At 48.0% G+C, this 12,175-nt stretch overlaps 1 protein-coding gene across 1 annotated transcript in view; it reads right to left on the minus strand.

The window, feature by feature from the left end:
• FHDC1 (FH2 domain containing 1) overlaps positions 1–12,175 on the minus strand; it is a 120,099-nt gene that overhangs the window by 30,523 nt on the left and 77,401 nt on the right. Inside the window, exons 5-6 of the mRNA XM_030191629.1 lie at positions 4,634–4,719; positions 975–1,075 (exon numbers count right to left, since the gene is read on the minus strand). Of these exons, the coding sequence (XP_030047489.1) occupies positions 975–1,075; positions 4,634–4,719 (187 nt within the window). The remainder of the gene's footprint in view (positions 1–974; positions 1,076–4,633; positions 4,720–12,175) is intronic.

Consider the following 12,175-nt stretch of genomic DNA (forward strand, 5'->3'; position numbering starts at 1 on the left):
CACAATAAGGAACTCGAACGCCTGGGGAGTTAGCAGAAGCAGAAGCGTGCGGGCTCATATCCAGAGAAAGTAAATGGAACAGCACCATAAACCTTGCCTGCGTATTCCTGTCCTAAGGGTGCAGGAGAGGTGAAAGTTCAGCTGGAATCAGTGAAAAGCAGTCTTGAACAGCACTTTGCACCTGCTCGGATCCCTAAAGAGCTGTGGGCAAGGAGCAAAACTACTGCGAGGGAAGGGGGAGTGGGGGGAACTCAGCAATTGACTGAGGCCCCAATGACCCGAAGCAAATGTGGGCAATGGAGTACTAGCGCCTGCGTTTGCTCCTGCCCCATGATCAGAGCCAGCAAATGCGTAAAACAACGAGCTTGCAAGCTCTGACCACAAGTAGCATGCAAATGCATGCAAAACAGGGCAGTATCTATTTCAGTGAGCAACGCACCAAAATGCCAGCTTGGAACCATGCTTACAGCCCCCCCCCCCCCCCCCCCCCAGACAAGTTTCCCTGGTGGCAAAGTGGGCTACTCCCCACCAAAACGTTTCCCTGGTGGACCAGTGACCCCCCCATCCCAAATACATTTAGAAACAGAGGAGGGAGTAGAACTCCCCTCCTCCTGGTGTGTTGCCTTCAAAATGGCAGTGTGATGCACTGGGCAGAGCTTCATTATCATATTAATGGGGGGGGGGACCTCCAGCCTGGTCTGTGAAAGGCATGCACCTTTTTTTTTGTTTTTGACAGCCCTGACCTGTCAAACAACTTCTGTGGGAAGAGTGTGCCTTGAGCACATGCTCAGGCACAATCCTTCCGCAGAAGTCCCCCCATGATCAAAACTAATAGTGTGCATAAATTTGCATGCTATTAGTTTTGATCACTGGGGCTTTAATTTCCAGTAATGTTACGACACTAATTTTTTAGCGCTGTTCAGAACAGCGTGGGAATTTGATCATCAGCCTGTGAGTTAGTGTATTTTACTTACCCTTTATAGCTACTCTAACAAGTCTCATGTCCTCTTTCAGGGAGGAGGAGGATGGTGAGAAATCTTCCTTTAGCACCATAGCCTTGATCCGCAACGAGTAGCTGAAACACAAAGATGACAAACTTCAGGTAGCAGCAGCAGCAGCAGCACAGCAGCGAGTTCTCAACAGAGCACAAATGCACATCACACTGCCAGCAGCAGAGTCCATCATGAGCAGAATGCGTACACACACACACCCATCCATTGGAGCAGTGATTCCCAGACCTCAACCCCAGCCAATCAGGCTTTCAGGATATCAAGAATGAATATGCGTGAGATAGATTTGCATACCAAGGAGGCATTGCATTGGAGCCTGTTGTAGAAATCTATCTACAACAGACGTTGTCAACCCAGCCCTCGGGGCACACCGAATCTGTTTGGGTTTCAAGATAGCCTACAATGGAGATGGTGCATACAAATTTCTCTCATGCATATTCATTGTGGATATCATGAAAACTAGACTGACAGTGTGTCTGAAGGACTGGGTTGAGAACCCCTGCTCTACAGAGCTGAGAGGGTTAAGGACAATTATATATAAGTGATAGAAGAACTGGAATAGCCAAGGTAGATTACAGAAGTGAAAAAATAATCTTCAGTAGAGTATAAACTGACTTGTCTCAACTCTAAGATGTTTTGGATCACCAACATGAAATTAAGTTTTGGATTGTTTTCACGAAAGTTTCAGAAACATGGTTGCTACACCTTTGGACTTATGCTATAAAAGAGATGCCATTTTGCAGAAACATACATTACTGAGGTAAAATAGAAAGGAAGCTGTAGTCATGGGTGTAATTTATTTTTTTTTTTTTGGGGGGGGGGGGCATTGCGGCCCCCCCCCCCCCCCAAACGCAGGGCTGGCACAATGTTGCAGACAGCTCTTCCTGCCCTCAGCTCCTAGACAGGCTTCCTCTTCGTTCTTTCCTGCCCCCCCCCCCCCCGCACATTTAAACCTTTTATTTTCCTCGCAGTGAAGCACACAACACAGCGGGCTCGCCTGCTGCCTTTCCCTTCCTTCACTCAGTGTCCTACCTTCTTGTGATGATGTATTTCCTGTTTCCGTGAGGGCAGCAAACACCCACAGAAGGTGAGCTCTCCACAGGGAACCAACAAAGGGCAAAATACACAGTGGATCCAAAAAAGTCCTCTCACAGTGAGTGTCTTCCTTTCCAATCGCGTTTGATTGAGCAGTATAGCGATTTTTCCGTGCAGGATATCGTTTTTAGCAATTTTAGTGCTATTTCTTTACTTGATCTACAAGGCATTGTTCTCTACAGAAATATTAGACCCCTGACGCAGGCCGCATGGCCGAAACACGTCACGGGCCTTGTCCGTGAGGGCAGGACACTGTGTGATGGAAGGGAAGTCTGGAGGAGAGTCCGCTGTGTTGTGTGCTTCACTGCCATCGCTGCGAGGAAAATAAAAGGTTTGAACACGTGTGGGGGGTGGGGTGGGGGCAGGAAGGAACGGAGAGGAAGGCTGTTGGGGAGCTGAGGGAGGGCAGGGAGAATCGCTAGACATGGATGGGAGGGGGAGAGAAGAGATCACTGGACATGGAGAGGAGGGGAGGGCAGGGGGAGAGAAGAGATCGCTGGACATGGAGAGGAGGGGAGGGCAGGGGAGAGAGAAGACTTGCTGGATGTGGATGGATGGAGGAGAGAGGAGAATTGTTGGTCATGGATGGATGGATGGAGGGGAGGGCAGGGGAGAGAGGAGAATTGCTGGACATGGATGGAGGGTGCAGGGGAGAGGAAATTTGCTGGATATGGATGGGTGGAGGAGAGGACAGGGGAGAGGGGAGAATTGCTGGGCATGGATGGATGGATGAATGGAGGGGGCAGGGGAGAAAGCAAATTTACTCGATATGGGTGGATGGAGGAGAAGGCAGGGAGGGGAGAGAAGAGAGGAGAAATGCTGGACATGGATGGAGTGGAGGGCAGGGAAGAGAGGAGAAATGTTGGACAAGGATGGAGGGAAGGAAAGGCAAAGGAAGGAGATGCACACGGATGGAGTGGAAGGGAGAGAGGAGAAATGCTGGACATGGATGGTGGGGAAACTGCTGAATTTAAGGGCTGGATCGGAACACTTTGAGGGCAGATACTGAAACTGGAGGAAGGATAGGGACAGGGCTACAGATGGTAGACTGGACGCATAAGGACACAGGAGGATAGTGGACATGGTGAGTGAAAAAATATCAAATGGAAAGAAGACACTGCATAAAACAGAAGACACTGGGACCAAAGTGAATAGAAAAACTAAATGATCAGACAACAAAGGTAGAAAAAAAGTATTTTATTCAGAATTTATTAATTGGAATATGTCAGCTTTGGAAATGTGCATCTGTGATATTTTGCATGTAAGTTTCAATTTTTCTGGTATTGCTGCATGCTGAGTCTGACTTCTTGAGGTAACTTTCCACTTCAGTATTTTGCCTTCATATTTTTTTTATTTCTAGTTCATTGTGTCATATCTGTTGTCATGTGTTTTTCATGTGTGATCAAGGTGCAGTATTCTGCTAGTGTGTAGTATTTGCAGCCCTTTTTGTTTTTCATTAGGTAGTGTACTGGTGTTTTAGAGCCCAGTGTAATTACAGTGCTGCCTTTTCACGCACAAGGTTGTAGCTCGTCCTGTCCTTGGAATTAGTGCTGTTACTATATTATATATGCAAATGACTATGCTAATATGCTCCCCCCAAATGAAACAGTCAAACTACGCCCATGGCTGTAGTCTTTAAAGGAAGGCCTGGCGGATAGATAAGCAGCTGAATAGTGATGTTGCCGCCAACAAGACAACCAGGTAGGAAGAACTTGTTAAGATGGAGACATGGGAAAGGACAAGAGAGGAGGGTAGTAACTCTGACAATGAAAGAACATAGCACACTTCACGTAATGCATCAGTATGTCTGTATCATTCACCATCAGAAGTATTTGGTCAGCCAGTACACTGGGAATAAATTTTATATATCTGCTGAATATATTCCATTACATTTTATGCTTGTATACCACAATATCCAAGAGTTCTCTGAGGTGCACAAAGAAGCAGAACCCTGGACATACAATCAATGCATTTGGGGGGTTTTTAAATCATAAAAATAAGTATTCTTAAATGCAGAATAGTGAAATATTTGCTGAATATTTAAAAGGTAATAAATTCCATCAATGCAAAGACTAAGTAGAAAACATACCGTTAAATAAAAAGTTTTGTATAAGGCAGTTCTGAATGAGGCAGAGTCCCGAATTTTCTTTACCTTGCTGAAGAATCTGGGAGAAGCCCACGTATGGAACTGAGCTTCAGACACACTCACACTGCGGCAATGAAGAGCTACAACTACTTAGCTATTAAGAGGTGCCCCATAACATGTTTACACCCTAAACCTGAGGTGCTACGGGCAAGAAGAGAGGAAGGAGAATGCCATGTAATAAGAAAACACCAAGCCTGTCAGGAACACAACATGCATAAAATATACCACCACCACTGGAACCCGTTATTGACAGGACATACACCCACCCAGACAACTGATCAGCTTGTTTGCATGACCCACGTACATATACACACCACACCACTCACGCAGCCAACCATCACATCAGCCAGGAAGAGAGTGCACACAAGCAGCGCCATCTTACTTTGGCACCTGGATCAGCAAGCACATAAAGGAATCTGCCAAGGACAACCTGGACACATCACCAGAAAATGCTTTCAGTTTCTTGGCCTACAGAAAGAAATATACAAAAACACAATGATTGACAAGCTACAGATCAACAAAAGCTTAAGCTCAAGTGTATACTGCTACATTTTAACTAAAGAAACCAGTTTGAAAGAAGAAAAAAAAAAGTTTCCAGGGATCTGCACTTTAAGCATGACCTTCACTTTGAGGCCTTTTCCTCGACTGCATCTCAAAATACAGAATTTTTAGATCACCCCACAGGGTCTTCCTTACAACCCCTGCTGCCAGTGAAGTGGCTAAAGGGCACTGTTTCTGGATTGTGGAATGTCCACAATACATTTCCAGCAGGTTGAAGGGGCCTCGATGTCAAGGGACCTGTTACAACATGTGGCATTAATGAAGGGATTTATCAAAGTCTCATGGAAATGCAAGGAGTTGGGTAAACAGCCCCTTTATTATTTAAAAACAGAAAATACGGCAGAATCGGTCACCAATAAAAAAAAAAAGGTAGGCTGATGCTCATTAGTCCAAGACCCCAAACCCAATTCAGCATATCATCCACTGATCAAACACACCTAACATGCTTTCATCTTTTCCATGGTTCACGTTTCTTTCAGTGCTCCGAGACCTACATAAAGGTAAAAACCACTACCACCACTCATCAGGGAAAACAAACAGCTAACATTCGGGTATTGTGTGCAAGAAGTGACATTTCTAAACCCTAAATCCTAGCCAAGAGTTCACCAAGCAAACAGCCTGGGAACAGAGGCTAACGTAGGCCTTCATTTGCAAAGTTACACACTACATACTGAACATGAAGTCTCAACCACCACCAGATGGTGGGAATAGCTACACTGATTTGCATGGTTAATTTTTCAGATTTCTCCTGTCAATATGGAACGAGTAGCAACAGATATTTCAATGCGTAGCAAAGTATAGTGAAGAGACTACCAGACTGAACCAGCAAGACAGAGCATGGCAAGGGACTACCTCCTTGGTCAGCAAAAAGGCACTCTTTTCTTCACCCTCCCCCTCTCCCTGAAGGAGAAAGCGACCAAACGTTTCGCCCACCAGGAGTGATAGTGGCTCCTGGCCAACGGACTGGCTGAACTGGTCAGATGGGAGTGTTGTGAGGTCACTGAGTGAATGCTCATGGAGGCACAACCTCCTTAAGGACCAGATGAGTGAAGCCAAAAAGGAGAAGATAAAACTGCCATAGACAAAAACAAACAAAAAAAAAAACACCCCAGAACTATTATTAAAACAAATACCAGGAACAAGTCAGACAGTTTAGGTAAAAAGCCAAGCTGGAAAGAAAAACTAGCGGGCTGTGGTTTTTTTTGTAATATTAAAAGCATAAACACGTAAAGGGGTATTTTCAAAACATTTAGACTTACAAAATTACATAGTAACCATATGGAACTTTGTAAGTCTTAGTGCTTTGAAAATGAGCCCCATTTGAAAGGCCAGAAAAATTCTTTGGGGATTATTAATTTAAATCCCTGTACATAGTAACATAGTAAGTGGCAGCAGATAAAGACCTGAATGGTCCATCCAGTCTGCCCAACAGTCACACTCATCACACAAATCGACAATGAATGTAATACTATATACTTTATCATGAGTGTCTTTGGCATTTCTGGGACATAGACAGTAGAAGTCTGCCCGGCTCTATCCTTATGTTCCATCTACTGGAGTTGCCATCAAAGCCCACTCCAACCTATCCAAATCAGCCTATCCATAAAAGTCTGCCCAGCACTGTCCTTGGTTCCAGCTACTGAAGTTGCCATTGAAGCCCTTTCCAGCTTACCCTAAACCGGATTGCCATAGACAAACAGACCTACAAAGTCTGCCTGGCACCGGCCTTAATTCTTCACAGCCAGAGTAGCCGTCCAAGAGTCACTCACATCCACCTCCTGCAGCCATTTAAGTTTTTTTTATTTATTTATTTTTGTTTTTGACCATCTATTTAATAAATAGAGTTTCTCTGTGTTCATCCCATGGCTTTTTTGAATTCCGTCACTGTTTTTGCCTCTACCATCTCCCTCGGGAGGGCATTCCAGGCATCGACCACCCTTCTCCGTGAAAAAGAATTTACTGACATTACTCCTAATTCTGCAATCCCGCAACCTCAGCTCATATCCTCTAGCTTTATCATTTCCCCTTCTCTGGAAGAGATTTGTTTCTATATTAACATCTTTCAAGTATTTAAACATCTGTATCATATCTCTCCTGTCCCTTCTTTCCTTTAGGCTATACATATTCAGGTCTTCCAGTCTCTTCTCATACATCTTATGAAGCAAGCCCCTATCACTTTTGCTGCCTTCCTCTGGACCGCTTCTAGTCTTTTTACATCCTTAGCAAGATATGGCCTCCAAAACCGAACACAATACTCCAACGACTTGTAAACTGAGGAAATACTTCTTCATGGAAAGGGTGGTGAATTCGTGGAATGGCTCCCAGTGGAAGTGGTAGAGACAAGAACAGTATCTGAATGATGTACTACTACTTCTTGTAAGGACCTGGTGTAACTGCTCAGATTGGGCACATGTCTCCGATTGATAGAACTGCTTCTGCGCTTCAGAGCAGGACACCTTCAAATCATGCCGAGTCTTGCACCAGCAGAAAGGTGCAGACTGTATATAGGTTGCCATTACAATTCAGCTGGGCAGAATATCAGAAAACAGAACTCTGCCATTCTCAGCTGTGAGAACTTATGTGCTCCTTATGAAGTCTCGGCAGCTGGAAACAGACAATGGGGTAATATTGGTTTAGTTGAGGTAATTAACAGGTTTGAACACTCAGGGAGAACAGTAACTTCTGCATCTATTCCCCAACTACCTTCAACACTTTTTACACAGCCTCTGACAAGCCAAATGAGAAACAGAAAAATGACAAAAGAAAGGAACTAAAATAAACCAACCTATAATCTGCAAAGAACAGACTTTCATGCTATTGGATGTACTCTCCAAAAACCAAAACAGCACCCAACGAATACAGGATTCCTTTTACGACAGACCCAGACTCTCAGTGTTCAAATCCAATAGTACTGACACAGATGGGTTGAAATTATTCCTTTCACCCTGGTGCAAAAAACTTGAACTCTTATAAATTGGGGGGGGGGGGGGGGCGGGGGGGACAAAATTCCCCAGGCCCAGGCCTCCAGGGGGGCCCGGTGCTGGGGTTGGGTCGCCAGCGCTGCAGTTCCCGGTCTCACCTGCCTGCCTCCTCGGCTCCGGGCTCGCTGCATTCGAAGCGGCAGTCACAGATCGCCTCCCTTCGGGCCTTCCCTCCCTGTGTCCCGCCCTCGCAGAAACCGGAAGTTACATTAGACAAGGGTGGGACACAGGGAGGGAAGGCCAGAAGAGAGGCGATCTGTGACTGCTGCCTTGAATGCAGGGGGCCCGGAGCCGTGGAGGCAGGCAGGTGAGACCATGGACTGCAGCGGGGGCTGGGGGGTGGAGTGACAGGGGCAGCAGCAGCAGGGGGCGGAGGCGGGGCGGCCTTGCCCCGGGCCCGGCCTAGTCTCTCGGCGGCCCTGCTGGTGAGATCCCATTTAGAGTACCAAGTACAGTTCTGGAGACCACACCTTTATAAAGATATAAACAAGATGGAGTTGGTACAGGGGGTGGTTACTAAAATGGTCAGTGGTCTTTGTCATAAAGCATATGGGGAAGGACTTAAAGAACTCAATTTGTATGCAAGAAAGGCACCAGAAGGGAGATATGAGGACATTTAAATACCTCCGTGGTATAAATGCACACGAGGCAAGTCTCAATTGAAAGGAAGCTATGGAAAGAGGGGTATAGGATGAAGGTGAATGGGAAAATTAGGTTCTTACCTTGGTAATTTTCTTTCCTTTAGTCATAGCAGATGAAGCCATTACGTATGGGTTATGTCCATCAACCAGCAGGGGAGATAGAGAGCACTCAAACTTTCACAGTGCCCTCTTGGCCAGCTAGCTCCACTGCCTCTTCAGTATTTGAAGCTTCCAAAGCAGTATGGCAAACCGCAATGGGAATCACAAGAGCTTTCCTCACAGCGAACGATGGCCCATCACAAGGGCATGAACTCATAAAGGAGGGAATGCACATCCTCCTGGAGGGAATAAACTCATCCTCCTTATTGTATAAGTGGAGGGGAACACACGTGCCTCCTGGAGGGAATGAACACATCCTCCTAAATTTAAACTGAACATGAATCCTGAAGATTGATTTCCAACTTTCTCCCAAGGAAGGAACTTCAGGAAATTAGAACAGAACCTGAAAAACAGATTCACAGCATACAGACAATCATACAGGGAGGGCTCATGGCTTCATCTGCTATGACTAAAGGAAAGAAAATTACCAAGGTAAGAACCTAATTTTCCCTTCCTTGTCATCAAGCAGATGAAGCCATTACGTATGGGATGTAACAAAGCAATCCCTAGATAGGGTGGGAACAAGCCACACCACGCGCTAGCACTTGTGCACCAAAACGCGCATCCCTCCTGGCAGCCACATCCAGCCTGTAAAGTCGGGCAAAGGAGAGCTTAGAAGCCCATGTTGCTGCACTGCATATCTCTTGAAGAGAGAGTGCTCCAGTTTCAGCCCAAGAGGAAGAAATCACTCTAGTAGAATGTGCCTTAAAGGCTACAGGCGGAACCCTGCCGGCCAGCAGATAAGCTGAAAAGATAGTTTCTTTGAGCCAGCGGGCAATAGTGGCTTTAGACGCTGGAGACCCTCTGCGAGAACTGGATAGCAAAACAAACAGATGATCAGAAGTCCTGAAAGAGTTAGTAACTCGCAGATACTGCAGCAGAGTCCTGCGCACATCCAAAAGGTGCAGCTGCCCAAAAGATTCTGGAAACTCTTCCTCTGAAAAAGAGGGCAAGAAAATAGGCTGGTTTAAGTGAAAGGCTGAAACCACCTTAGGCATAAAGGAAGGCACGGTCCGAACCGTGACTCCGGACTCTGAAAATTGCAGAAATGGGTCTCTACAGGAGAGCGCCTGGAGCTCTGACACCCGTCTCGCCGAGGTAATGGCCACCAGAAAAACGGCCTTCAGTGTCAAGTCTTTCTCCGATGCTCGCCGAAGCGGCTCAAAAGGAGATGCCTGCAGGGTTTTCAAAACTAGCCCCAGGTTCCAAGCTGGACAGGGTGCTCGCACTGGAGGTCGGAGCCAAAGCACCCCTCTAAGAAACCGTGCCACATCTGGGTGAGCAGCCAAAGACACGCCTTCCACCTTACCACGAAGGGAGGCCAACGCTGCCACCTGCACCCGCAGGGAATTATAGGTCAAGCCTTTTTGTACACCTTCCTGCAAAAAGTCCAGAATCGGCGAGACAGGAGCCCGCATTGGAACAATGGCTCTGGAAGCACACCAAGACTCAAACAGGCACCAAATCCTGGCATAAGCCACGGAAGTGGACCGCTTGCGGGCTTGCAGGAGAGTGGAAATAACTTTATTGGAATAACCTTTATCCCTCAATTGCGCCCTCTCAATAGCCATGCCGTAAGACCTAAGCGGCCAGCGTCCTCCATGGCTACAGGTCCCTGAGTCAAGAGGTTCGGTACCAGAGGTAACGGCAGAGGAGCCTCCAGGAGGAGGTCTGCATACCAAGGTCTCCTTGGCCAATCCGGGGCGATGAGGACCACTTCTCCTGGGTGCAGCCGAATCCGCAAGAGCAGGTGCCCTATCAAGGGCCATGAGGGAAACACATAAAGTAGACCCGGAGGCCAGGGTTGAGCCAAGGCATCCAACCCCGCCGAGCGAGGATCTCTCCGTCTGCTGAAGAAGCACGGGACTTTGGTATTGGCACTTGTCGCCATTAGATCCATCACGAGCTTGCCCCATTTGGCACAGATCTGCAGTGCTGGATCGATCTGATGCCTGCTCAGATAATCGGCCTGCACATTGCTCTGACCTGCAATATGAGCTGCCGACAGACACTGAAGATGCAGCTCGGCCCAGTGGCAAATCAGTTCGGCCTGCGCGGCTAGTGCTCTGCACCTTGTTCCGCCTTGTCGATTTATATAGGCCACCGTTGTCGTGTTGTCCGACATCACTCTGACAGCCAATCCTTCCAGGGTCACTTGAAAGGCCAGAAGCGCCTGAAACACCGCTTTCAACTCTAGGCGGTTGATGGACCACTCCGACTCCTCGGGTGTCCATAGACCCTGGGCATGCTTCCCCTTGCAGTGTGCGCCCCAGCACTTCAGGTTGGCATCTGTTACCACTAGGCACCAAACGGGAAGCGTCAGTGGCATTCCTCGCCGCAGCATGCTGTCCGAGAGCCACCACTCCATGCTGAGACGGGCCGCAGGGAGCCAAGTAAGTCTGCATTGGTAATCCTGAGAAATAGGAGACCATCTCCAGAGTAGGGAATACTGTAGAGGTCTCAGGTGCGCTCTCGCCCAGGGTACCACTTCCATCGTGGCTGTCATCGATCCCAGCAGCTGGACAATGTCCCAAGCTCGCGGGCGGGGCATCCTCAGGAGCAGACGGACCTGATTCTGAAGCTTGCACCGCCTTAGCTCGGGTAGGAACACATAGCCCGAGATTGTGTCGAACCTGGCCCCCAAAAACTCTAGAGATTGTGAAGGGGACAGGTGACTTTTGGCCATATTGACGACCCAGCCTAGAGATTGCAGTACTGAGACCACTCTGGCTGTAGCTTGTAAGCTCTCTGTTGCAGAGTCTGCTCTGATGAGCCAGTCGTCTAGGTACGGGTGAACCTTGATACCTTCTCGCCTGAGAAAAGCAGCTACTACCACCATTACCTTCGAAAAGGTTCGGGGAGCTGTGGCGAGGCCAAAAGGCAAGGCCCTGAACTGGAAATGTTTTCCCAACACCGCAAACCTCAGAAACATCTGGTGCGGGGGCCAAATCGGAATGTGCAAGTAAGCTTCTTTCAGGTCTAGAGACGTGAGAAACTCTCCTGGCTGAACCGCCGCAATGACGGAGCGCAGGGATTCCATGTGGAAATGCCGCACTCTCAAGGACTTGTTCACTTCTTTTAAGTCCAGAATAGGGCGAAAGGACCCACCTTTTCGCGGCACCACAAATTAGATGGAGTATCGGCCGCAGCCTTGCTCGGCGGGAGGCACCGGGGTCACTGCCCCTAACTGAATCAGACCTTGTAAAGTCTCCTCCACCACCGCCCGTTTGACGGCAGAACCGCATCGGGACTCCACAAACACGTCTCTTACTGGGGCGTTGAATTCTATTCTGTATCCATCTCTGATCAGGTCCAGAACCCACTGATCTGAGGAAATCTTGGCCCACTCCTCGACAAAGAGGGAAAGCCATCCTCCGATGACAGGCATCGAGGAGAGGGCCGGCGCACCATCATTGAGAGGGTCGCCCCTGAACTCTTGGTCTTGAGCCACCGGCTGCGGAACGCTTGTCCGAGCGAAAGGAGTTCCTCTGCTGACCATGGGCACGAGAAGTGAACCCAGCAGAACGCCCCGGGCGGTACCTTCTAGCTTCACGGAAGCGAGGTCTGTACGAGGAGTGGACC

Source organism: Microcaecilia unicolor, chromosome 2 (assembly GCF_901765095.1).
Source record: "Microcaecilia unicolor chromosome 2, aMicUni1.1, whole genome shotgun sequence".
NCBI lineage: Eukaryota > Metazoa > Chordata > Amphibia > Gymnophiona > Siphonopidae > Microcaecilia > Microcaecilia unicolor.